Here is a 27500-nt window from a genome sequence, read left to right as displayed (position 1 = left end):
GATGAACATTTTAAACCGAACTACTTTGCTACCGTGCAGAAGTGTTGACGTTCATATGGTGTTCATGTTCAATGCATAACATACCAGATTTAGTAAAAAACAGTTTAGAGGTGTGTTCATTTATAAATAAATAGTACAGCATTACATTGGTTCAAGACAATTATTTCAAAGGTTGTTTTCAAACACCACCAAAGCTCGCTGGACAGACTTTTATTTGAACAAGTTTTTGTTGACTGTCCAGTTTCCGGTAGTGTCAGTGTTGGACACCTGTATTTAAAAGTTGACATTGGAGCAGAAGAGTTAACACAGGGCAAGATGGTTTCTATATCACTTAATTCAATAAAACAGATCATGAAGGCTATGGTGGACACCCATGGATTTGATCGCGTTTTAAGCAAGGTTAGTCGACACCATCTTGTCTTTGGAGAAATGTTAGCCGAGTGTATAACTCTAGCGGTGTGTGGTGGTGTGCAGAAACTCCGAAGGGACTTGTACCGTGCTGTGTGTCTCAGAAGTCTACGTTTCCAAAAGTGCCCACTCCACGGGCTAGGACTTATGACAGTGTGCGACTTTCCTGAGCTATTAAACCCACTAAAATGTGAAGCCGCTTTTTCGGTGTCGTTGCTGCGTTTCTGTAGGTGAATCTTCTATCGGCGAGTCCCGGCAAGGTGGTGTGTGAGATGAAGGTTGAGGAGGAGCACACCAACCGCGGAGGCACTCTTCACGGGGGCCTGACGGCGACCCTGGTTGACAACATCTCGACTGTTGCGATCATGTACTCCGAGAGAGGTGCGCCTGGCGTCAGTGTCGACATGAACATCACGTAAGTCTCCGAGCAAGCATCACCTGTGCTGTGTTCATATCAATTATCGTATATCATACTGTATATATCCTATTTATCTATTTTTATATTACCTTACCTCTATACATATGCACATACTCTGCACTCTTCTGCTTTTGCACTTCTGGTTAGATGCTAACTGCATTTCGTTGCCTTTGTACTTGTACTCTGTGCAATGACAATAAAGTTGAATCTAATCTAATCTGTGAATACTATGAGTGCCCGAGTAGAGTCACCTGATTAATTCAAATGTATTCCTGTGTGATTGACAGGTACATGAGTGCGGCTAAACTGGGAGAAGATGTCCTGATCACCGCTCAGGTTTTGAAACAGGGACGGACTCTGGCCTTCGCCACAGTAGATCTCACCAACAAAGCGACGGGGAAATTGATAGCACAGGGTCGGCATACAAAGCACCTGGGAAGTTAATGTGTTGTGTGTAAAACAGACATACGCAGGGGCAGGCTTGGATGGTTTAAATCATGTTGTGCGTAGGTAATCATTCTACGTTCAAAAGATGTTAATAAAAGACAGAGATTTTCAAAGGCTGCAGTGATTTTTTTGGGGGGGATATGTTCAGCATTGTGGATTTATTTCAAACAATCGTTCCAAACAGGAGGGACAACATGAGCCATTACCATCGTTGTTATAAAGCAAAATTATTTAACAAGAAAAGAAATTCAATGAAATGATTTAATGTCTTATTCACCAAGGAAAGCAGACTTACAGATACCATGTCCCACTTATAAGCACTGCAATAATTAGCTTTTATTATATTAAGATTGGTTTTTCTGTCAATTAAAAGGAAAAAAAACAAGAATTCTAGCGATCCTTAAACTTCGTCCTGACATGTGTATCCCATGTGGCAAATAAGCTGAAACATTAAACATCAGTTTCCCATCACCACAATCTGAATTCAGTAGCTTACATGTCTAGTGCATAAGAGGCTCGACTGGTGACTATGACGACCATCAGTCCAACCCAACCTTGCTCGCAGCGTTGCATCATCATCACACACACACACACACCTGTGCACCCCCCTCTCCCTGAACTCCAGATCTTACCATTGTGTAAGTTACAGAACAAAAATGACATACGGTTTGATTAATAGGCAAGGAATGACACTCAAAACAAGGAGAAAATAAGTCCAGCAAAACCAACAGGTGGATTAAAGACGAGAGGAGAAGTGGTGACTAGACCAAATGAGTTGAACGCGCTCGTGGCCTCTGCTCCTACCTGGCTCTGTAAGTGTGTGTGTGTGTGAGAGAGTGTGTGTGTGTGTGTGTGTGTGTGTGAGAGAGTGTGTGTGTTTGTGTTGGTGTGTGTTTGTTGGTGTGTGTGTGTGTGTGTTTGTTGGTGTGTGTGCGCTGTTACATCTTTGCATATCAGGAGTTTGTCCTTAGTCACAGATTGTCATGTACCCCCAGACATCCCCCGGCATCTTTCAATCCCCCCCCCCCCTTTCCACACAACAGACAAGTTTAACCATCCTTCCCGACCGGGACACACACACACTAGCAGTCCAAAACCAGATGAGCGTTATGAAGAGCACGGCCTCTGGATCCTGTGTTTGGTTTCGGTCGTCTCCTCTGACTGCGGTCGCCTCCCCGGCTCCGTGGTCAGGGACTGCTGCTGGCTGCTGGTCACCGGGCGGCCCCAGGAGATCAACCACTCAAATCAATGTTCTTGCAGGTGCAAATAAAAAACACACAACTACGGAAGGTTCGGACAGGTGGAGAGGGAGGGGGATGGGGGTGTGTGTGTGTGTGGGGGGGGTTGGGGAAAGGAGGATGGTGTGGGGGGTTGGGGGAGGGAGGTTGTGTGTGTGTGTGTGTGGGGGTGGGAGGGGGGTCGATGAGGATGAGTGGTTAACAAAAAAAAAAAGAGAGTTCCAAGCACAAGTTCAATTCTATTCAATAGCGGAACATTAATGATGGTCAACTTGCTTTGGTGGGCTAGGGAGGGGTGGGGTGGGGCAGGGGGGTGCGCTTGCTGGTGGGGGGGGGAGGAGGTCACGGCGGGCAGAGAGCTAGTCTGGCATGTAGGGACGCAGGTGGTCCTCCACGTCGCCAACGCCCCAGCACGTCAGCTGGTCCTGAGGCAGGTACAGACAGATGCTGCACACCTTGAAGACTGTGGCCTTGGTTTTTGGAGTCTAGAGAGAGAGAGGGAGTGAGAGAGAGAGAGAGAGAGAGAGAGAGAGAGAGAGAGAGAGAGAGAGAAGGAAGAGAGAGAGAGAGAGAGAGAGAGTGAAGGATAAAGAGAGTGAGAGACAGAGAGAGACGGAGAGAGAAGGAAGAGAGAGAGAGAGAGAGAGAGAGAGAGAGAGCCAGTTCATGCATGTGCGACACGTTCAACAGACTTCACAATGTATCTGCTTGCATCGGTCCACACATGGAAGTTGCCAACTGACTAACAGTAACGGACTTACGAAAAGACTAATGTATTAAATATATTTCTAAAGCCAACTAAAAACCCAAACCGCCCCCCGGTACTGTACCTGTAAGTGCTGTTTGTCCATAAAGAGAAACACAGATTGGTTTGGGTTGTTCATAACCATCCCAGCCTTGTCCTTGCGGCCAACAGCGTGCAAGAACTGCTTCTCGTAGTCTCCATGATGGAATTCAAACTTGGCCTGCCAACAGAAAATGAGTTACATTACAACCCTCAACTGCCATAATAACTGCCAACTGCCATTATAACCCTCAACTGCCATAATAACTGCCATAATAACCGCCAACTGCTTATGGTTCTGCTCTTCTAACTGGTGAACCGTGGACTTAATCTGAAACGGTCATTTAAATGTTCAGTAGTTTAGGTCTACAGAGGATCCTAAATATAATTAAATGTATGGGTGAATACTTCAAGTTTTTAGACACACACACACACACACACACACACACACAACTATTAAAGGGTGTGTGGAGGTTAGCGTCTAATGCCCGTTTACCCACTAGGGCATTCTGGGAACTGAACCTCCAGAGTGAGTCTGGCTTGGAGAGGTCAGAGGTCGTGGGGGCGTACCTGAACAGGTGGAGAGGGGCATACCTGAACAGGGCAGAGGTGGAGAGGGGCTTACCAGGGCAAAGGGCAAAGGTCAAGAGGGGCGTACCTGAACAGGTCAGAGGTCGAGAGGGGCGTACCAGAACAGGTCAGAGGTCGAGAGGGGCGTACCAGAACAGGTCAGAGGTCGAGAGGGGCGTACCAGAACAGGTCAGAGGTCGAGAGGGGCATACCAGAACAGGTCAGAGGTCGAGAGGGGCGTAACAGGGCAGAGTGCAAAGGTCAAGAGGGGCGTACCAGGGCAGAGTGCAAAGGTCAAGAGGGGCGTACCTGAACAGGCCTAAAGGGCTCGTGGTCAGCCCCCTTCCAGCGGGAGAACAGGAGGCACACGATCTTCTCAATGTCATTGCGGGGCCAGAGGATGAAGTCCATCTCCTGGGTGCACCCGATGACATCCTGCAAGACACACACACACACACACGTTAGCACGGCCGTCTCAAGACACAAACACACACACACACACACACACACACACAAACACACGATAGCACAGCCGTCTCAAGACACACACACACACGTTAGCACGGCCGTCTCAAGACACACACACACACACACACACACACACACGTTAGCACGGCCGTCTCAAGACACACACACACACGTTAGCACGGCTGTCTCAAGACACACACACACACACGTTAGCACGGCTGTCTCAAGACACACACACACACACACACGTTAGCACGGCCATCTCAAGACACAAACACAGCGCTACGTTAGCACGGCCGTCTCAAGACACGTAGACAGCATTACACAAGTCTGCAGTTGACACACACACACACTCAGCAGTTCATTTCAGTTACGATTTAGCATAAATGATTCATCCCTCAACAGAGGAATCAAGGTGACTGAAGTGTGCAGACGAGAGAATGACTCAATCTGTGTGTGTGTGTGTGTCACAGGTACTCACCCTGTGTGTGTGTGTGTGTGTGTGTGTGTCACAGGTACTCACCCTACGCATGGACTGGTAGCGTGGCGCGTGCAGCTGTACTATGTCCTTCTGCAGCAGATCAATGGAACTCTCCAGGGAATAGCTGCTCTCTGTCACCCCCTTCAGGATGTTCTCCTCGTAGTTATTGGTCATGACAGGAAGCACCTCTGCCACCTCGAACAGGGCAGACTTCTTTTTCTGCTCAGGGCGACACACACACACACACACACACAGTAAATGGAAGCACTTTTTAAAGCACGCGCTGGCAACTGCTTAAGGAGAAAAGCACTGCTGCTTGGAAACAAACGGACACTTAGAAAGACTGTTTAAAAATGTAGTTCTGTTCCAAAACTAGTAAGCTAACTACCGAAAAGGTATGCAAAAACCTTGCAAACTCCCCCAACAGCACAGTTGACACTGATAGAAGCTTGCCAACACACTAATAGGTGTTTTTTTGGAAGTATATCTGGCCATGTCATGCTGCGAAAGCTTTTCTTTCATTTTTGCAGGGTGTACCAGCCCGTTACACAGAACTACATAGGGAATATCCTGGATGGCTGGTGGGGGAGATGACCATATGCTATCAAAATTAATTTGCGGATGGTACCAAAATTAGTTGCCTATAAAACCAACCTCAAAAAGTGTCAAATGGTTGCATAGTGTTACTTTAAACTGCTTAAGGAGAAACGCACAGCTGCTTTGAAACAAACGGGCACTTAGAAAAGACTGTTTGACAATGTCAGTATGGTAACGTCATGCCATCTCAATGTTTGACTGATGGATCTGGTTTATATGCCCTAGTGGAGTTTCGGTGTGGTAACTATGGTAATTCGAATCCCACCTTTTCTTTGAACACGAAGGCGATGTAGATCTTGAAGTCGAACTGGTCGGCCAGGGACTCTCGTTTCTTCCGCAGCTGAGCACGGAGTCGGTTTCTCATTTGGTTTCTTCGGGAAGTCGAGTCCCCCATGGTTGATGACAATCGTTTCACTTTTTCAATTTTTAAAAAGAATCTATTTTTGTTGTTGTTATTATTTTGTACTATTTACCAGCGCAGAGCTAAGGTTACCCCTTTTCAGACAGAAGAGAAAGCAAAGGTCTCTATACACTATTTGGATTACATACTACTTCTAATAGAAGGGAAAAAACAACAAAACCAAGCTAAGTCATTTTTAGAAAAAAAATGGGAAAAGTGCGACTGCTGATAAATTTAGTTTTGCCGAGGCCTACATTAGCAGTATCAGTCTAGATTTCTCAAGAGATCATATTGGTAAAAGCTGGGCATTCAAGTTAAGGCCAAAGGAAACGTTCTGCTACTCGCGTCTACACAGGGTATAAATCAATTTCAACAGAAAGCAAAACTATTACGGTGACTTTTGTCGCTGCAAATGTAACGTTAACTGACAACAAAAATGAGAGTTCTCATTACTTCCGAAACCCATGCCGATACGGGCTTTTTAAACTGTGAAACAGAAGCCTACACAAACGACCGAGCAGAGAGAACTACTCTTTTGTTATTACCAAGAGCTTCGTTCATAATTGATATTTGTATTGTTTGTAATTTCTATTTTGTAAGCACTACTTCAGCAACGGCTCTTCGAATGGCAGGGGGTACTGACGACCATGGCAGACACATGTAGATGCCAGGGCAAGATGGCACCAGGTAAAACACAGAAGTTACCAGAGTAGGTTGACATGTCGATATTTACAGCCATAAAACTGGCCCTCGGTCAGCTACGCCATTGTCGATAACATTCCTCATGGCGGTCGCTATTGATGGTCGGCCAGCTAGCCAACTTGTGCTAGCTAGCTAAGCAACGCAGCTATACAAAACTCTCTAGCTACATTTTAATTTGGACTTACCGATGTAATAACGGGCCCCTGTCTTTGCTTAAGAGCTGTGCCAATGTGCCTCTTTACATTTTTCACTCGATTTAACAGAAGGCTTAGTTTACTACAGCGAACACCCGGATCTTTCGAGGCTTTCTAGCCACCTAGCTAACTATTGTTGCTCGTCACCATTTTGAGGAGTCTAAATTGAAGCCACATTGTTTAACTAGTTAAAAACCATGTCAACTAGCTTACTAGCTTTGTCCCATCTCTTCAAAGGGGTAACAATTGTATATTAAATTTTTCCAACAGTTGACAGCAGATTAATCTTCTCGTCCGCTGACGCTTCAAGGTAGTATCTCCGCTTGTTTTCGATTTTTTTTTTCAGTCGTCACAAACAACCAACCTAGCCAGCCATGCCATGTCAAGATAAAGTGACGAACCAACAGAAATCCTCCGTTCTTTCGGGAGATATGCGACGAGATTTGCTTCTTGGCGGACCCATACTTATTAGTAATTGAGCAAAACGACTTTTGATCGGTTTCTTTGACGTCTCCGGCCTTCAATTGCTGTTTAAGTAAAGAGTAGCAGCTCTCCTCGCCAAACAAATGATCCAAAATGGCTCCTGCGCGTCACGCAGTTCTGCAGACACCGCGAGGACACGTGACAGCTGCCTCATGAAAAACAACCTGCCAGTCGTCCCTCGTGAACTTATGTCGGTGATGACAACTGCGCTTGTCTTTGTCACCACGCAATATTCGATGCTCTTAAAAGGAGGCAAACGCAACATGTCTGAAAAACACACTGTGAAATGATACACTCATACACCTGGCAATATATGTGCGTAATATTCATTCACCCAGTTATAATAAAACACATATTCATTTCATAATGTATCAGTCAGTGTATAATAAACGTGCAATAATGAGGGTGTTATTCAATCGCATTATGTTTTACTATTAGATTCGAATATAATTTAATATAATTTATGTATATTACTTTTCTGGGGCCAACCATAGACTCGGAATACATACTCTTTCTAGCTATATGAGCAGGGCCAAAACCAGGGTTTGCAAATCAGTGAGGTCCAGGGGGGAGGGATTAAGAATGTTCTATAAACTACATATACAGTCTATGTTATTTGCGATGAAGACCCTGTGTGTGTGTGTGTGTGTGTGTGTGTGTGTGTGTGTGTGTGTGTGTGTGTGTGTGTGTGTGTGTGTGTGTGTGTGTGTGTGTGTGAGAGTGTGTGTGTGTGTGAGTGTATGTTTTTGTGATGTGTAACCTATATACATACATCATTAGTTCTTGTCTTACCTATACAGACTTTCTGAACTTTTTTGACATTTTGATTGGTCTCTTCCTCAGCTCTATTTGATTAATGTGGGTTTGGACATTGTTAAATAAGACCTTACGACCCTGTTGATAGTTCACTGTAAATGTAGCTCAGAATTATTAATGTATTCCTCGAATAATAAGTCGAGTTGCTGGATCCCTAAGGATAGGGAAAGTAATCGAGTCGCCCCCTGGTGGAAGCGTACAGAACTGTTTGGTGAAATTGACGGGATTCTCCATAGATCTCGGTCCACATTGACATGTTAGCGGAATGGCTTACATGTTCTGAGATTAACTTATTGATTAAGGTGATCATTGTGTATTTGATTGGTAAGCAACATACACTCTATAAATGGTCACAGCTAGTGATAGCACATATAAATTAATAGATTGATTAGATTGCTTGGCTTAGATAAGCACAAACGAATAAACAATAATCTGCCATTATCAGTAGGCCTATCTATACATGTTAACTAAATAATAGTTGATAGTAATACATCACAGTATCCCTGTTAGAGATCAAAGAGATGCTTTATTTTAAAGTGTTCCCGTTGGCCCTTAAAATCCTTATTCTTAAAAAAAGCTCAACTTTGACCCGTGTCTCAAACTGTGCGGTGTTGGGTCCTTGGATATTAGAACTAAGGGAATTAAGGGAACTGGGTCTAGTGTTTTTAAAAGTTTCTTCACATTATTGCAAACAATGAATGTAGAAAGTCACCCTTAAAACGGATGTAGCCTATCTCTCAGGCTTTTCAAGAAAAGTCATACAGTACAGAAGCATTCAATGAAAACCTATTTACGTCCAACTAAACTGACCTTAAAAGTAAAATAACAGATTCAATGTGACTACGGGGTTGTATTGACGGTAGTCCCTGTATTTGCCAGATACACAACGTTATCCCTTCAGCACGATCATGTTTACACATCAGCAGCTGTCCGGCAGGTGAGGCGCGCGAGCAAACAATAGCTGACCAGCGAGGCAAGCGACCACTGTTCGCGCGTGGGCAAAGCCACGTGATCCCGGTGACTACTTAAGATGAAGCTTGTGGCGCGCTTCTGGCAGTGTGAGTTGTTCGAGTTCAGGCGTCTGTGTCGTTTCATCAAATAAACGGTAAGTAATTGCGTAGTGCATGGTCATTATCACGAAACGTTGATTATACTACTTAAAGGTTTCAAGTGTTTAAAATGTGTTCGATGTTCTGGACTTCCTGTGTTGGCTACAGCTTTATATTTGTTGTGGTCACTTCTAGCTATCCAGGTAGCTATCTAGCTAACTATCTATCGGTCCGTTTACATTTCGGCTTGAATAATTTCAGTCGACACAAATCTTCAGCTTTTTTCATCTTTAGTGTTTGACTAATAGCTTTTCTTTGAAAATAAACTCAGTGGCGGCTTCTTCGGATATCAACGTTAGGCTCAGAAAAGTGTTGTTTGATTCGTTTTTCAGCGGGTTTCTTCAGTCGGTATCACGGGCGATAGCTAAATTGATGGGGGTGTCTATTGAAACCATCGATACCTACATTGATGACGTGCTTGTCGAAACAATACTAAGAAAATGCGGAAAATGGCTTGCTAGCATGCTAACCCCTCAGAATCGTTAGCGATGTACTGTTACAGGTTTTTTATGTTTTCGCGGGTAGGTCTGAGACCGACCACATAACAACATGAACATATCCTCGGCGGATAGTTAGACAGACGTGTGTTTATCTGTCCGTCACATGACTATAGATCATGAAAAACTTAATATGAAGAGGATGCCAGTACTAGTTGCATGTAAACAACATGCTTCAACAAGTGGCAAACTGTTGCATACTATGTCTAACTTTTGCCCAATGTAACTCTTCTTTCAGAAACCCTAAACAAGCATAGTGATGAGTTCCATCCGCAAAATGAAACCTTCCGAAAAGTCTTCCGAGAACATCAAGGTAAGCGGTGTAAACGTGTGTGTGTGTGGTAATGGCTCTCTGGCTCAGAACATCAAAGTAAGCCGTGAAAACACGTCTGGTTCAAAGACAAAGAAAACAATATTGATACGTCGTGGAATAAATATTGTAATTGTAATAGGATTGTACGGTGTCAAACTGTTTGGGACTTTTTTTAGCAGTATTGCAAGTTGTCATTTGTAGCATTGTTAGGTCTGATTGGTATCTGGATTGATCGCATGTAATTGAGCACTATGGTCAGTTTGAATCAAATTGACTTTGACCCTTGTCTCAAACTACGTGGTGTTGGGTGCTTGAATATGAGGGAACTGAGTCTAGTATGTTTAAAAGTTGCTCTACAGTATTGCACAAAATGAATGTACAGTCACCCTAAAAACAGATAAAAAGACAAGATTGTACGGTGTCAAACTGTGGGAAAATATTTAGCAGTATTGCATGTTGATATTGTAGCATTGTTAGGTCTGATTGGTATCTGGATTGATTGCACTATGGTCAGTTTGAGTCAAAGTCCCTTCTAACATCTGAGTGGGTATGATGGGGATGGCTGGGGCTAAGTCAAGCATATGTGAGTTGTGTGAATGTCTTAGTTTGAACTGGATGTCAATATTCCCCAGGATGGTTCTGTGATGAGACATGATTTAGACACAAACCCTCATCTACTCTAAATATCTGTTAAAGATTTTGATATCCTCAAATTAATCATTGTGAGAACTCCGTTTGAAATTGGACTACTGGCCCGTGTTGTGCAGTTATGTATTGTCTCCACGTCAAAACATTAACCAGCCTTGTGGTGCCTGTAACGGGTGATCAGAAGCCGGTTCCCACGGTGGGGTTGTTTGTTCAGGAGGGTGAGCGGGCCCAGTGGCCAATGGCAGCGTGTGGGAATGTGAGGTGTTGGACCCGTGAGTCAGAGGACAGGGTCTGCCCCTTTCCCACGCCTGCTGAGTGTGTGTACCCACACACATACTCCACCGCACAGCCAAGACACGACACCTATTCAGGCCATCTGATATTGGCTCTGCTGTGCGGAGTGAAACTGGAGATGAATGGCTGTTGGGTCGACATGAAGAGGGCCGGGCAGCCAATGGCCCTGAGCTCTCAGCCCGGGGAAAACCCCTCTGTTCTGGGGAGGGGAGCTGTAGGGGTGGGGTCGGCAGAGTGGTTGTGTTTACTCATTTTCACACAAGTCTTTTTACTTTCCTACTGATTTAAGTCTGCATCTCCTGTCTGTTTGACCCCTGTAATCATCACCTGTCGTATGATCCCTGTGTTTTTGGGTTATGTTAACTTTGGGTTTGGTTTATCCTTCTAGAGCTTCTTCCAAGCGCCAGCCACCGGTTCTGGACTCGCGAGGAGAACCCTCCAGGCTCTGCAGCCCTCAGCAGTCCATAAGAACGTCAAAAGAACCGTCGAGGTTGGTATCACACATTCACCTTTTCACAAACCTCTTGGCAAAAAATACAGGCCTCTGTTCTGTTTACAAAGAATAATTAGTATGTCCATGTTCTTTTGAGATTTAGATGATGCCCTTAATTTAACCTGAGCTCTAGAACATTCAGTGACCCTGAGCTCTAGAACATTCAGTGACCCTGAGCTCTAGAACATTCAGTGACCCTGAGCTCTAGAACATTCAGTGACCCTGAGCTCTAGAACATTCAGTGACCCTGTGTCAATCTTGCGCTCTTTTGAGATTTAGATGATGCCCTTAATTTAACCTGAGCTCTAGAACATTCAGTGACCCTGAGCTCTAGAACATTCAGTGACCCTGAGCTCTAGAACATTCAGTGACCCTGAGCTCTAGAACATTCAGTGACCCTGAGCTCTAGAACATTCAGTGACCCTGTGTCAATCTTGCGCTCCTGTCTCAGGCTGGTAAGGTGGTTCCCAAACGGAAGCTATGGAACGCAGACCAGGCCAAGGGTTCTAAGAGGCTGAAGGCGGAGGTGGCCGTGAGGTCTGCAGACACGGAGAATGACGTCATCCCAGAGGGGGTCTCCCAAGAGGCCTATGAGCTCATGATCAAAGGTATGTGTGTGTTGCAGTTGGTTCTCTGTAAAGTTCCTTCTGGTCGTGTCTGCTTTGAGTCTTTTCTGTTGGACTCTGGTTCGGTGATTTGCTTAGTCTTACTATTTTGGCCTTACATTTACATTTAGTCATTTAGCAGACGCGTTTGTCCAAAGTGACGTACAGAGGAGGGAACAGTCAAGCTACCAGCAATAGACCTAGTTTAACAATAAATACTGTTTTACATAAGAAATAATAAACAAGGGGGCTGTGTGGACTAGGTGTGTGTGTGTGGAGATGGTACTGTGGCTTATGATCACTCAATGCTTGTGTTCTCCACGCAGAAACCCCTCCGTCGTCCTACTGGAAGGAGGTGGCTGAGGAGCGCCGTAAGGCCCTGTACAACGTCCTGCAGGAGAACGAGAAGGTGAGTGTGTGTGTGTGTGTGTGTGTGTGTGTGTGTGTGTGTGTGTGTGTTAATCACTGAAGGGCTCCTGACTAATGTTTAGCCACCTGGGACCCGTTCCCACGCTCCAGACGAGCCTGACACAACACCGCCCGACCCATACCCCCTCCCTCCCTCCCATCAGGGCCCGCCATGGCCCCGGGGCCTTTCACAGTGTGAGGGTCAGTCCTCTTGGAGCCCCACACACAGATAGTGTCCTCCTCCACACACACAGATAGTGTCCTCCTACACACACAGATAGTGTCCTCCTCCACACACACACACACACACACACACACAGATAGTGTCTTCACAGACTGGCCACGGATTAGCCAGTGCTAGACCCACAGCACGGTTTAACATGAGCCAGTGTGGGCTGAAGGCATGCCCCTTTGAGTAAGCCTGTGTATAGAAACCAGATTAGCATAACGTGGGGCTCACAGAACCTTGGCTCAGTGTTGACAGCGCAGGGCTTACTGTCAGCAGCACCACACACACACACACACACAGGAAGACTAAAGGTACCCGGAGGACGCCCACACACACCCTGGGTCTATCAGAGGGTGATGGTCAGTCCTCTTGGAGCCTTACACACAGGACTCTCTGGGTGGGACTGGGGCTCTGGGTGTGATCATCTCGTGAATATGAATGGAGTGAATATCTAGCAGTTCTCCTGTGCTTGTGTTCCATGTAGGCCTGGGGCTCTGGGTGTGACCATCTAGTGAATATGAATGGAGTGAATATTGCTGTGTCAGATTTATAGTTTAAAAGTAGGAAAAATAAACAGTTTTCTGATCTGGTTAAAACTCTTAAGTTCTTGTTACTTGTGTTGGAAATACTCAAAGTCCAGCCGGCAGAGTGTGAAGCAAAGAGGTTTATTTCAGTCAGTGCAATACCAACATCACAAACCTGAGCATGTCTGCATAACAATATCTAGCAGTTCTCCTGTGCTTGTGTTCCATGTAGGGGCCTGGGGCTGTAAAATGCTGATTTTCCAAATGGGAGTGAATAAATGAATCCCGTGGAGGTTGTTGAGTTAAAAGTTGTGTGTTGTGTTGTGATTGTCGTCTGATAGTTGCATAAAGCCATCGAGTCCAAAGACGAGGAGATCGCCCAGCTGAAGACTGAAAACACCGAGCTGCAAGAGCTGGCCCAGCACGTACAGCACATGGCCGACATGATCGAGGTGAGCACCTGCGTGTGTGTGTGTGTGTGTGTGTGTGTGTGTGTGCCTTTTTTAAGTTTCCCAAAATGGATACTGGTTTGGCTTAGTTATGTTTATCCATCTTATTCAAGTGTGTGTGTGTGATCGAGGTACCCAGCTGTGTGTGTGTGTGTGATCGATGTACCCAGCTGTGTGTGTGTGATCGAGGTACCCAGCTGTGTGTGTGTGTGATCGATGTACCCAGCTGTGTGTGTGTGTGTGTGTGTGTGTGTGTGTGTGTGTGTGTGTGTGTGTGTGTGTGTGTGTGTGTGTGTGTGTGTGTGTGTGTGTGTGTGTGTGTGTGTGTGTGTGTGTGTGTGTGTGTGTGTGTGTGTGTGTGTGTGTGTGTGTGTGTGTGTGTGTGTGTGTGTGTGTGTTCGATGTACCCAACTTGTCATCTAAATCTACCTTCTCCCTTTGGCAGAGGTTAACGGGAAAGAGTCCAGATAACTTGGAAGACCTGAGGGACCTTTCCTTTGATGAGGAAGATGATGATGATGATGACGACGAGGAAGACGACTCCAAGGAACTGGAGGGTGATGATGAGGCACAAAGTGACGAGGAAGATGAGGCACAAAGTGATGAAGAGCAAGAACATTGTAGTTCCGAGCCATCGCCTGCAGAGCCCAGCAGACAGGAGTAAGACTGGACTAAGAGCGGTACTGGGACTGGGTCAGAACCAGAGGGCGGGCGGGAGCCTCAGGAGCACAGAACCACAGAGAGGCATGACGCCTCCACGCAGGCATAAGTGCAATTACCCATGATTCATTGTTAAAATGAGGTGTGGTACTTTATTTTTTTATTTAAGTCATGTTTTTGTCCTTTTTTTTTTCTTCCTACTGTTATTGTGCAGTTTTCTTGCACCCTTTTGTACAGAAAATTCCTTGACCTGTGAGGCACAGCAGAAACTGGTGTACATGAAAATAAACTGCCCTCCTTTTATAAAAAAAAACCCAAACATGTCAGTTTTATTTGGTGGGGGGCTTAAGTCATTTAATGATCCTGAATGGTAAGCATTGGTGTAATAGCTTGTGGATTATACAGTACCAGTCAAGGTTTTTTTTTAATTTTTTTTTTTTACTTTTATTATTTTCTTCATGGTAGATGACCCTTTTTTTTGTTTAGAACATCATTCCATATGTGTTCTCTCGTAGTTTAAATGTCTTCAGTATTAATCTCCAATGTACAAAACACTTCCCCAAAAAAGGAAAGGTGTGTCCAAACTTTTGCCTGGTACTGTATTTTAAGCGCTTCCTCAGTTCTCTGCCTTTACTGCGCTGTGGGACGAGCAGAGTCTTCCTCGTGGAAGGTGTGTGTGTCGTCCTCCGGGCTGGGCTCCGCGGGCCAGTAGGCCAGAACCCGCAGCATGATCCCGGCGTAGTTCCCGGGCCAGTTGGTCCAGTCCTCGGCCTCCAGGAGCTCCAGGCTGGCCTGCAGGCCTGGCGTTCCCCAGAGCGCCCGCATGGCGGGAACGTTGTTGTAGCACAGCACGTCCAGCAGGTGGCACACCCACTTCCTGACCACGGCGGAGCGGGGGGGGTTGGCGGCGGGGGCCAGGAGGGTTGCCGCGGTGACCAGGAGTCCCAGGGAGCAGACGCGGGCCTGGTTTCTGAGGTGCACGTAGCAGGCGACGCTCAGAGCCTTCAGCAGCATCACCAGCTCCGTGTCGCTCCGCCCCGGTGACCCAAGCAGCTCTACCATGGTGGGCAGGAAGTCGAAGGAGATGAGGGCCGCCTCGTAACCCCCTGTGGCAGGGCAAGAACAGGGGTCAGAGGTCAGTATGAGGGTCGCTTGCCCTAGGTATACCGTATCAGTCAAGAGTTTACATACCATTTTTTTGGGAGAAGTGTTTACTTTACTTTTATTATTTTCTACATTGTAGATTAATACTGACATTTAAACTACGGAAGAACACATATGGAATGATGTACTAAACACAAAAAGTGTTATCAACCATGTAGAAAATAAAAAAAGTAAAGAAAAAACTTCTCAAAAAATGAGAAGGTGTGTCCAAACTTTTGACTGATAAACTGTCCCTGCTACAACGAGCACACCTGCGTGCCTCAGGAAGAGACCCTGCCTGCTTTCTAGGCTAGTCTCACTAGAATGGGTGTCAGGTAGTCATAGTTTCTAGGCAGGATTTGTCTTATCGAAGACATTCTTAAATGTACTAAAATGTCAAATGTATTTAAGAATCTGGGTACGCCCTGAATACGTGTGGTCTTCTGATCCATATTTTCTCCTCGTTTTTGGGGAGCTGGGTCGTTGCCAAGGGTTATCTAAGAGTTGTTTCTACTACTGTTGTGAAAAGTAATTTGAAGGGACTGACTGTCTTATCCATGGACATGGACATATGTGTGTTCTCTATGGTCACGGACGGTAAACAGCCTGGTTGTTACTGGGTTACACAGGAGGGGGCTAAGGTTGCTCGGGCAACTGCCCGTTTGCCGTCCTCGAAAGAAGTTGCCCCTTCGAAGGAAATATATTCATGTATATGTAAAAAAAAATTCCAGGGCATAGCAATGGCCCTTAAAGTCATGTGCACGTCCCTGCCGCGTGGTGTTTACCTGTGTAGCCCAGCACGCTGAGGTCGTGAGCAGCCTGCAGCCGCTTCTTGAGTGGCAGAGCCTCATCCTGGAAGACGGCTCCGGCGTCCCTGATTCTTTTATGGTGTCGGATCTTCCCGTTGTCCTCCTCATAATTGACTTGGACGCCTTCCGGATCACCAAATAGGTACAACTTAATGTTGTTGTAAAGTTTAGACAGGGGCCGATTCATATTTAGGCTCTCTCAGATCAGCTGCTCAACAGAAACGTTTAAGTTCGTTTAGGTTTTAGAACCCAGGATTCCATGGAAGTTCTGATCAGCCGAGTGTTTATGATGCAAGCACACTCTAATGATGGAATCACGGCTTTGACATCATAGACATTTAATTGATAGTTTTCAGTGACGTCACTACAATTGTTACCTGGCGGGCAAAAGGAACAGCGAAACAGCGAGAAACTGTGGAAAACTTCGAGCAGTGCCTACTCAACTACGATTGCCATCAACCACAGACTATACTACTATAGCCAGACAGAAATATTCAGAGGGGAAAACAAATTAGGAACTTGTCATACATTTACTGCAGCTGTCCTGACATTTTTATTTCGTTAACCTCCCCGAAGTCCCTGCCTGAACTCCAGTGTGGAGATATTTACATCTATCTAATAGGAAATCCGTCCAGACACATATCAAAAACTGAAAGCCTACAAAAGCACAGATAGTTATTTAATTTTCAGAAGTGGTTGGGTTCACAACGATGTCGTCCGGAAGGTGAAAACTAAAAACCATTTTCATAATCAGTGCAAAGAAGAGTGCCATCTAATAACTAGGTCCCAGCTAGCGAGGTACCTGCTGTAAGCTAGCAGCCGTTAGCCTACCCAACGATGTTCTTTATTTTTTGACACAATTCCCTGGTTTAAACGGTCCCTGGTTTAAGTAGGCTACGAAAACCTTGTCTGGCGAACGACAACTTAAATGATCTTCCCATATATTTTCTACTGACATTGTAGTATTACTAGTTGAATGACAAAATACACTAGCCTAGCCTACTTGCTTGCTTAGATACTTAGGTAGATCAGCAGCTGGGTAATCCACTTTGAATCGTTTTGATGCTTGTTTCTTGTCTTTATTACTTGATTTATTCCCATTTTAGGTAGTTATTCTGATAAATTAGGCGACCAGAACAGGGTGACTGCTTTTATTTCCAGCTCCAAAAGTAAGGCTACTTTACTGTGTGTCAGAGAAAAGTTGACGCAGAAGGCGTCTACAATCAGCTGGCAGCACGGCGAAATATTTTTTTTTTTGATCAGCTGGCAGGAGCGGTAGCGGGTTTTAAATGCGATAAAAACTAAATCTGGGCTTGTCTCCTCGCCGATTTAAACAGCCAACCGAGCAACAACTGTCTGGCATTTTACTAACTTATATTAAAAGAGCTTGAGAGGTGGGTGGTTCCTGTATTAACTCCCGTGTTAAACAGCTGTGGAACGTCTTTTTTGCCCTTCAGCTGGTCATTCTGACGTCAGCTGAAAACCAGGGGCGCAGAACAGATAGGTTTTTGAAACTGGGGGGGACGATTCTAGCCCAGCACCCCCCCCCCCACCCCCAGGGGGCGCTATTACACTCAGCCATGACATAACCCATCAAACGTAATTGCCCATCATTGCAAGAAAATAAAGCGTATGTACTACTGCTTCTAATCAGCCACCAAGCATGCCACATGGCGTATGCAAAAACGGTTTTATTTAAACATGAATTGACTTGAAGCACACAGATTCTTTAAGCAAACCAAATGAGCAGGCTGTAAACACACACAAACACGAACAGCAAAGCCTATATACAAATATCAAATTGTAAATAAGTACTCTACATGACTTCAAAAGCTTCAAAATAATAAAATATATGTCATTTTGTGTAGTCATTTTTGTCTAAATGGTTAGTAATGCCTACAAAGATCGATTCTGGACTCAAAATAATTTACTGTGTCTGGCAAGATAACAAGCCAACTCATTAAAATTCAATGGAGGCTCAATAGGTGGCTATACTAAACGCCAACTCTGATTCACCTTAAATTGAATACATTGCGCCAGTCTAAATGATTTTAGATTAACCACGTCCAGTTCAGCTACTATCAGTCACGATATCTGACTAAGTGTTAGTAATTAAAATTACTGTTCATAGTAAATTGATCACGTTAGCGCCACTGCAGTGGCATTTGTCTAGCTCCAAAGTTCGTTTTTTCTCATGATTCAACCTGTAACAACTTACACGCACCATTAGGCTTGGCATTGGTACAATCAAATAGGCCTACTGTACACATTTCCGAAAGACCCCCGACAACTCCAGAAAGTTGCAATTGCCGAAAAATGGATAATAAATAATGAATGTCGAGTGCCCCTTCCCCCTTGGGAAATTGGCACCTCTCTTCACGCTATTCTCAATGACCGTCTCTTCTCTTTTTTTCTTCCATGGCGACATTACTCTGAACAGACAACCAAAAAAATGCAAAGTGGGTTTGTATGGCTTCATCATGCATGTGTCGGTTGGTTGTGGGATCCTGAATTAAGAGCTGTCCCACTGATGCCTCTGGGTAACAATGGAAACCAGGCTCGAGACGTAAACGCCAGAGAGACCGGTTACTTTTAGATTAGAATCTCTGACGACGCAGGCAGCCTGCCCAGCTCAACAAAATGATTGTCCGTCTTTGATCTGACTGTTTTATGAGAGTTGTTGCAAAGCAGTAAATTAGAACTAGTCTTTTGGTTTTCTGTGAGTTTAGCCTAATGCAAAGACAGAACGCATTCTTTTTTTCAAATAAAAGTGAGGGGGACGGATTGAGGGTCATTCGAATGTGTGTACGTCAGAACCCCCCTGACGTACACGCTATCTGCGCCCATGCTGAAAACTATCAATTGTTTCGTCCTGAAGGGATTTTATTTTACCATAATGACCACCGCACTATACATTATCCCGCTTATTATAAGGTTACTTGCCTCTTTTTGTTGACTTTGTTGTCCTTACGTGATTTCAGCTAAGATGAAATAGTTCTTCTCGCAAATAGCACTTTAAAGTTTCAGGTGTTGCGTAGATATGTTCATTGCTTGCTGACCTAAAGTTACAATGACGTCCCGTTACGTTAAATTACCGGACGACTTAGACGCACAAAACCCGTTGCCAATGGTCATTAATTTTTCGCAGCGGTCGATATAATGAAATATCCGAACGATGGGCTGGCACATTCAATTCAACGGAATTTTTTGGAACATTCTGAGGAGCCGTTAATAACAACAAATATGTATTTATTATTTATCAAGTGATTTTCCCGTGTCTAAAGAAACAGCACATATTCACTTCCTAAATAATACAACACACCCAGCATTTTAGAATTATGCAAAAATAAACTTTATTGACACTTTCCATGAACGGAGAGAATACTGTAAATGAAAAGGATAGGCACTGAAGCTCATAGGCCCAAAGACTAAGATACTTGAGCTCTGACTCATCTCATCAGCCTCCCGGACCACTTAAGGGCAACACAGACACTAGACTGTTTTAAGACTGGCCTAAAAACCTTTTTATTCAGAAAGGCATTTCCTACTTTTTAAAAAACGTATAATTTTCTTAAACTGTGCTTTTGCTGAGAGCTGTTTTTTAGCACTCTGAGATTCTGCTTGAATGAAGAGTGCTCAACAAATAAAATGAATTATTATTATTATTATTATCTCAAATACCCTGCAGTCTGCCATGTCACTTATTCATGTTTTACACCTGAAAGACATCATGTTAGGCTTACACAACACACACACACACACACACACACACACACACACACAATCTGCCATGTCACTTATTCATGTTTTACACCTGACAGACATCATGTTAGACTTACAACAGAGACACACACAGACACACACACACACACACACACACACACACACACACACACACACACACACACACACACACACACACACACACACACACACACACACACACACACACACACACACACACACACACACACACACACACACACACACACACACACACACACACACACACCTGAAAGACATCATGTTAGACTTACAACAGAGACAGTGAGCACTCCAACCTCAGACAGGGCCTGTGTGCACAACTCAACGGCCTGTGGAGACACACACACACACACACACACACACACAATCAGAATCAAACACAGACGCACACATCCAAACACAATCACACACACACAGACAAGGTGATTGTGTCATCTCTAAAGAGCCATCTAACAAGATCAAAGACAGCAGGACAGAGAGCCGTGGAGAGGCTGTGTTGACTCAAGAGCCCTGGGTGTTGATAACATTGAGCCAAGATGGCCGTCCACCTGGAGCGATTGAATCAGCCCTGACTGAGCTAACAGACCTGCTAGGTTTATGACACAATCAGTCATGCAGATAGGCAAGTCAGAGGCCAAGAAACAATCACGTGATAACAACACAACAGTGTGTGTGTGTGTGTGTGTGTGTGTGTGTGTGCGTGCGTGCGTGCGTGCGTGCGTGCGTGCGTGCGTGCGTGCGTGCGTGCGTGCGTGCGTGCGTGCGTGCGTGCGTGTGTGTGTGTGTCTGGAGCCGGAGAGAGATCACTGATTGGTAGAACAAAGCTGACAAGGTGAGGATTCTTTACTTGGTGGATATCTGTGAGTTCAGATATGATGTGTTACTGATATACGTACATTAGTTTACTATGTATGGCTACATTTGGTACTCAGATGCTAGTTAATGGTCATTGTGTGTGTTTGAGGGGAGGGGAGGGGGGCGGGTACTGAACTGGTTTTGATCATTATGTGTCCCTGGTAAGGTTTTGGACCCAGAAAAGATCTAAAGGTTCTGACAAAACAACCCAAACACTGCTGGAGGTTCTGCTCGCGGGTCCACAACCAGCGGCTGGTGCTTCAAAGAAATCTAAAATGTTAAAACTGGTTAAGTTAACATAACCCAAAAGCACAGGGGTCATTCAGACAGGTGATGACCCCATGGTTCAGGGGTCATACAGACAGGTGATGACCACAGGGGTCAGGGGTCATACAGACAGGTGAACGGTTCAGAGTTCAGGGGTCAAACAGACAGGTGATGACCACAGGGGTCAGGGGTCATACAGACAGGTGATGGGTTCAGAGTTCAGGGGTCAAACAGACAGGTGATGACCACAGGGGTCAGGGGTCATACAGACAGGTGAACTGTTCAGGGGTCATACAGACAGGTGATGGGTTCAGAGTTCAGGGGTCAAACAGACAGGTGATGACCACAGGGGTCACAGGGGTCAGAAACAGGTGATGCAGACTACTATCAGCAGGAACATAGAAAGACTCGTGTGAAAATGGGTAAATCCAACCCCTCTGCCCACCCCTACAGCTCCCCTCCCCAGAACAGAGGGGTTTTCCCCGGGCTGAGAGCTCAGGGCCATTGGCTGCCCGGCCCTCTTCATGTCGACCCAACAGCCATTCATCTCCAGTTTCACTCCGCACAGCAGAGCCAATATCAGATGGACTGAATAGGTGTCGTGTCTTGGCTGTGCGGTGAAGTGTGTGTGTGTGTGTGTGTGTGTGTGTACACACTCAGCAGGCGTGGGAAAGGGGCAGACCCTGTCCTCTGACTCACGGGTCCAACACCTCACATTCCCACACGCTGCCATTGGCCACTGGGCCCGCTCACCCTCCTGAACAAACAACCCCACCGTGGGAACCGGCTTCTGATCACCCGTTACAGGCACCAGAAGGCTGGTTAATGTTTTGACGTGGAGACAATACATAGCTGCACAACACGGGCCAGTAGTCCAATTTCAAACGGAGTTCTCACAATGATTAATTTTAGGATATCAAAGTCTTAACAGATCTTTAGAGTAGATGAGGGTTTGTGTCTAAATCAGGTCTTGTCCTCACAGAACAGTCCTGGGTAATACTGACATCCAGTTCAAACTAAGACATTTACACAACTCACATACGTATGCTTGACTTAGCCCTAGCCAAACCCATCATACCCACTCAGATGTTAGTAGGGACTCTGATTCCAACTGACCATCGTGCGATCAATCCAGATACCAATCAGACCTAACAATGCTACAAATAACATACAATACCGCAAAATATTTATATACACTGTGTGCACAATTATTAGGCAAGTTGTATTTTTGAGGATTCATTTTATTATTGAACAACTACAGTGCTCTCGGTCAATCCAAAATGTCAATAACCTCAAACCTGAATATTTAAGGAGGTAAAAGTGAGGTTTTTGCTTTCTTAGGAGAATATCTATGTCTGCACAATTATTGGGCAACTATGAGTGTGCAGAATTATTATGCAACTAAATGAAAAACGAAAAAATGTCCTATCTCACTTGTCTATTGTCATCTGTTTAAGTAGGAATAATAAACAAACAGCTCAAAATATACAAATAAACATTTCTGACATTAAAAAAAAAAAGTCAGTGACCAATAAAGTCACCCTTCTTTTCAGTAATAAGCTTGACAGTAATAAGCCTTCCATTCATGGAGTCTGTCAGTTTCTTGATCTGTTGACGATCAACGTTTTGTGCAGCAGCAACCACAGCCTCCCAGACACTGTTCAGAGTGGTGTACTGTTTTCCTGCACTGTAAACCTCCTGTTTAAGAAGGCTCCACAAGTTCTCAATAGGGTTTAGGTCAGGTGAGGAAGGGGGCCATGTATTATTCTTTCATCTCTAAGGCCTTTACTGGCTAGCCACGCAGTGGAGTACTTCGATGCATGTGCTGGAGCATTGTCCTGCATAAAAATCATGGTCTTTTTGAAAGATGCAGACTTTTTCTTGTACCACTGCTTGAGGAAAGTGTCTTCTAAAATCTTGCAGTAGGTTTGAGAGTTGAGTTTGAGTCCATTTCACTCATTTCAACCCAAAAAGGTCCAATTAGCTCATCTTTAATAATACCAGTACCTAGGGCTGGGCGATATGGGAAAAAGTTATATTTCGATTTTTTCCCCAAAAAAATTTCGATTTCGATTTTATATCACGATATGAACAAAATCACCCCAAATTTTTTTGAAAAACGCACATGCAAATACCCGCATTCTGGTGCATTTTACCATGTTTTTCTCTGAGATGTAAATCATGTTATCAGCATATCAAATTCACAATTGATATAGGTTTGGTGGCCTGATAATTATGTTGGCTACATTCAAACTGACCACCTCATTAAAGTATGACTGTTCAGGTCAGAAATGGCCAAATGTGTATTGAAACCCAAAGTCTTTAAGGATGGAAGCTGCCAGAAGTAAACGGTTCAGGTAGGGGAAATAGTTTTCATACATGGCAAAGCTTTACAGCATGCCCAGCACACCAATGTTCATTTTATTTGTGGCATTGACATCATCTTTCGTGTGTGAGTCAAAGAGAGGTATACAAGTGAGTGACACATTCAAAAAAAAAAATCTTCTTTGGTGAGTGTGTGTTTAGTCGCTGCTGTCGTTAGAAAAACTGCCATTAGCTAGCTAACGTTAACGCCAGATTAGCTCACGGTTGTTATGGCAATAACAATACGATTATAGCCAGATAATGTCCATTGGGTGGTCCTTAATTGTCCACTACAGGTAAAACTTGGGCAACTCTGACTTACTTTCCTCTTCTTCGAAAAAAAAAATCCGTATGTCCATTTCTGTGGTCTGCTTCTAGCGCGACGCTCCGATCAAATCAGAGAATGAATGAACATTAATGACAGTTGAGGCTGCGTAGTACACCAGGAAAACGCGGAGTGGATTTATATTGCTGTGGGTATTCCCCACTGATCAAGTTGAACGGATTTAATTGTGAAGCAATGGAAAGAATAATGGACTAGTAGACCAGCAGTCACGCACGCACTATTTTGACTGCAAAAGTGGGGGGGTCGAAACGACTTGTTTTGAAAAGTGAGGGGGTCTTGTCCCCCCCCAATTACATTGTCGCGACGCCCATGGGCTACGTGCGGCGCTGTACTCGCGGGTCTGTGAAAACATTGTTTTTTTTTATAGGCGCCGTCTAATCGAACGTCTCATTTAAAACCGTAGAAAAAAATTACATCGCGATTAAAATCGAAATCGAAAAATCGCCCAGCCCTACCAGTACCCCACCTCCGACTTCCTGGCGTCTGAGTCGAAGTGGAACTCTGCCCGTTACTGATCCAGCCACGAGCCCATCCATCTGGTCCGTCAAGAAACACTCTCATCTCATCAGTCCATATCACCTTTGAAAAATCTGTCTTCAGATAGTTCTTGGCCTAGTCTTGACGTCTTAACTTATGTGTCTCATTCAGTGGTGGTCGGGTTTAAGCCTCCCTTACCCTGGCCATGTCTCTGAGCACTGAACACCTTGTACTTCTGGGCACTCCAGGTAGGTTGCAGGTCTGGAATATGACAGCACTTAGCCTATGACAGATGATAATGGGTTCCTGGTAGCTTCACGTTTGATTCTTCTCAAATCTTTGGGAGGTAATTTGCGTCTTTTTTTCTCAACACGTTTCTTGTGACCCTGTCGACTATTTGCAACAAAACCTTTGACGGTTGTGTGATCACGCTCCAATATCTTAATAATTTCAAGAGTGCTGCATCCCTCTGAAAGACTTTATACAACTTTTGTCTTTTCAGAGTCAGTTAAATCTCTTTTTTGGCCCATTTTGCCTGAGGAAAAGAAGCTGCCTAATAATTATGCACACCTTGATATAGGGTGTTGATCTCCTTAGGCCACACCCTCCCTCATTTCACAGATACATAACACCTGATATGCTTAAATCCAATAAGCATTCAAGTTTATACAGCTTGGAGTTGGAACATTTGCATAAAAATTATGATATGGTCAAAATACTCACTTGCCTAATAATTGTGCACACAGTGTACAGTTTGACACTGTACAATCTTAACTCAAAGGATTTTATTCCATGATTTGTCAATATTGCTTTCAGTCTTTGAACCAGACATGTCTTCACCACTTACCGTGGTCTTCTCAGAGGTCCTCTTACCGTGGTCTTCTCAGAGGTCCTCTTACCGTGGTCTTCTCAGAGGTCCTCTCACTGGGTCTCAGACTCCGGATGGAACTCATCACTACACTTCATATAAGTATATATATATATATATAACACTTTACCATGAATATCACTACACTTGTTATAAGTATATATAACACTATAATATGACTAACATGAATATCACTACACTTGTTATAAGTATATATATATAACACTTTGATATGACTTACATGAATTTTGAATTTGCTATAAATAAATATTATTATTAGTATTATTATTACAGGTACTGAATGGTTTGGCTTTATAGCTCAGGACATGTACTGCCAGTCCAAAAAAATACTATTATTATACAGCAAAGGTATGATGGCCTTAAATAATCAACTTGCTAATAAATATACATCTTAAGATAAACTGCTATTGGTACAACCCGTCATTCTCTACAGTTTCTTTAATAATAATAATAATAATAATAATATTAATATAATAATATCATTTAATACAAATATAATAACATGTGGAGGAAACAAGTGAAGTTCCTGTGTCTTCAGATACAGCAAACAGTTACTTCCTGTATAATACAACACACCAAGCATTTTATAATTATGCAAAAATAAACTTTATTGCCACTTTCAATGAACAGAGAGAATACTGTAACTCTCAAAAACAAGGAAGTAAGGAAAATGATAAGTACTGAAGCTCATAAGCCCGAAACCAACAACCAATCAGCTTCCTCTTGACTCACATTTCAACCAATCAGCTTCCTCTTGACTCACATTTCAACCAATCAGCTTCTTCTTGACTCACATTTCAACATTTGTCGATCTCATCTCAAATACCCTGCAGTCTGCCATGAAAATGCATAAAAGAAACAAACATCACATATTCATATTTAACATCTGAAAGACGTCACCTGTGTAAGATTTAGATGTACAACAGTGAGATAGTGAGCATCTGTATAGCTGACGCTTCCAAACCACTGGTCACTTCCTCACAGCCTCCGCACAGATGAAGCAGACCCCTTGACAGGTGAAGTAAGAGTTCAAAGGTCACATCTTCACAGCCTCTGCACAGAGGAAGCAGACCCCTTGACAGGTGAAGTAAGAGTTCAAAGGTCACATCTTCACAGCCTCTGCACAGAGGGAGCCGACCCCTTGACAGGTGAAGTTTGAGTTCCCCCTCACACCGCAGGTTAAAACACTAAAATACTGACACAACGCACACCGAACCGCTCACACATCCTCAAGAAGCTCCACTCCGCACAGTGGGCAAACATAAGTTAAGTTCACAGAAAGCAAATACTTTGAATAAAGGCCTCTCTATAGCTTTAGTAATAACTTAAGACATGAACTGCCAATTCAAAAATACTATTATTATACAGCAAAGATATGATAGCCTTAAATACATTATTAAGCTGTGTCTGTCGCTATGGCTTCCAGGGGGGGGTGGGGGGGTACATTTATTAAATCCAAATATAAATGTATCAAATCAAACTTCAGTTGTGCTTATCTTTCTCTTGGTGGATCGATCCTATTATGGGATACATTCCTTTATGTGCTTCTCCATTAAGTATCAAATTTTGCTTTGGCTTCAACTTGATGATGAATGAAATGAATGTCACTGAAATGTTCAGGTGAGTTTTGTGACATTTTTGTGAAATAAAACCATTCTGATTACCTTTATAGGGAATTAAAACCATTCTAATGACCTTTTAAGGAAGTTAATGAGACACGGGTGGTACAGTAGAGTGCACTAGGATAAAACAGTCAAGTTATTTAAACTTGTGAAGTCGATCAAACACAATCAGGTCACATGGAGCCTACGGATGTTGACCCCAGAGTTCAAACACAAAATATCAAACGGCTTTTCACAATTTTTCTCACATGAAAGGAGCAGGGTTGGCCGCATCGGGGCCACATCAGGGCCACATCAGGGCCACATTTGCTCCAGATTCAGAAGCCTGCTCAGGCAGTGACTGAACATAAACCTTTCCAATAGAGTCTCAATAGAGTCTCAATAGAGTCCATGTTTATAATCAAACAGTTCATTAAACATTAGAAGGATATTAGCATTGCATTGTGTAACAACTGAAGTTTTAATACAAATAAATAACTAAAAGAAGAGACTCAAAGTGAAAGTAAAAAACAGAAGAAGAAGCTCGTCACGGTTCAGCCGTGACTCAGTAGCAAATCAAAGAAGAAACTCCGTCTCCGTCTCATTCACAGTAAGATCCTGTCCCAGACGGGCCCAACACGTCCCAGACGGGCCCAACACCGCCGGGAGGTCTGAGCTCCGGCCCATACAGCTCAGACAGAACCTCCACCAGTCCATCCCTCCATCCTCTGGCTGTGTGGTCCAGTTAC

At 44.1% G+C, this 27500-nt stretch overlaps 4 protein-coding genes across 4 annotated transcripts; 2 read left to right on the top strand and 2 right to left on the bottom strand.

Annotated features, from left to right (window-relative positions):
• The first annotated feature begins 258 nt into the window (after window positions 1-258).
• acot13 (acyl-CoA thioesterase 13) lies at window positions 259-1386 on the top strand. The gene is made up of 3 exons (XM_080859083.1): window positions 259-399; window positions 639-823; window positions 1114-1386. The coding sequence occupies exons 1-3, from the start codon at window positions 316-318 to the stop codon at window positions 1268-1270; spliced, it is 426 nt and encodes a 141-aa protein (XP_080715209.1). The 5' UTR covers window positions 259-315; the 3' UTR covers window positions 1271-1386.
• Window positions 1387-1520: 134 nt separating this feature from the next.
• Window positions 1521-7267, bottom strand: cUnh6orf62 (chromosome Un C6orf62 homolog). The gene is made up of 5 exons (XM_080859082.1): window positions 5677-7267; window positions 4857-5033; window positions 4175-4300; window positions 3342-3476; window positions 1521-2996 (listed from the first exon to the last, which is right to left on the bottom strand). Exons 1-5 carry the CDS (start codon window positions 5803-5805, stop codon window positions 2871-2873), a joined length of 693 nt encoding a protein of 230 aa, XP_080715208.1. The 5' UTR covers window positions 5806-7267; the 3' UTR covers window positions 1521-2870.
• Window positions 7268-9014: 1747 nt separating this feature from the next.
• On the top strand, window positions 9015-14239 carry gmnn (geminin DNA replication inhibitor; the record flags this gene model as incomplete). Its single annotated transcript, XM_080859145.1, has 7 exons — window positions 9015-9111; window positions 9851-9925; window positions 11256-11357; window positions 11812-11968; window positions 12292-12374; window positions 13468-13578; window positions 14021-14239. The coding sequence occupies exons 2-7, from the start codon at window positions 9872-9874 to the stop codon at window positions 14237-14239; spliced, it is 726 nt and encodes a 241-aa protein (XP_080715271.1). The 5' UTR covers window positions 9015-9111; window positions 9851-9871.
• A 626-nt stretch (window positions 14240-14865) lies between these two features.
• LOC308381605 (armadillo-like helical domain-containing protein 2) lies at window positions 14866-17471 on the bottom strand (the record flags this gene model as incomplete). The annotated part of the gene is made up of 2 exons (XM_080859195.1): window positions 16164-17471; window positions 14866-15341 (listed from the first exon to the last, which is right to left on the bottom strand). The coding sequence occupies exons 1-2, from the start codon at window positions 16372-16374 to the stop codon at window positions 14866-14868; spliced, it is 687 nt and encodes a 228-aa protein (XP_080715321.1). The 5' UTR covers window positions 16375-17471.
• Between the last annotated feature and the right edge of the window lie 10029 nt (window positions 17472-27500).

The sequence above is a fragment of the Sprattus sprattus genome (genome assembly GCF_963457725.1).
Source record: "Sprattus sprattus genome assembly, chromosome: 20".
NCBI classification, from domain to species: Eukaryota; Metazoa; Chordata; class Actinopteri; order Clupeiformes; family Clupeidae; genus Sprattus; species Sprattus sprattus.
Note: the sequence above shows the minus strand (reverse complement) of the source record. Positions and strands in the feature narration are given on the sequence as shown.

What these genes read in the sequence shown, in the direction of transcription:
- acot13 (XM_080859083.1), top strand. Translation starts at nt 316, where the DNA reads ATGGTTTCTATATCACTTAATTCAATAAAACAGATCATGAAGGCTATG. An exon ending in TTGATCGCGTTTTAAGCAAG is followed by an intron (nt 400 to 638) that starts GTTAGTCGACAC and finishes GCGTTTCTGTAG; the next exon opens with GTGAATCTTCTATCGGCGAG. An exon ending in AGTGTCGACATGAACATCAC is followed by an intron (nt 824 to 1,113) that starts GTAAGTCTCCGA and finishes TGTGATTGACAG; the next exon opens with GTACATGAGTGCGGCTAAAC.
- cUnh6orf62 (XM_080859082.1), bottom strand. Translation starts at nt 5,805, where the DNA reads ATGGGGGACTCGACTTCCCGAAGAAACCAAATGAGAAACCGACTCCGT. An exon ending in GCTACCAGTCCATGCGTAGG is followed by an intron (nt 4,301 to 4,856) that starts GTGAGTACCTGT and finishes TGTGTCTTGCAG; the next exon opens with GATGTCATCGGGTGCACCCA. An exon ending in TGGACAAACAGCACTTACAG is followed by an intron (nt 2,997 to 3,341) that starts GTACAGTACCGG and finishes CTCTCTCTCTAG; the next exon opens with ACTCCAAAAACCAAGGCCAC.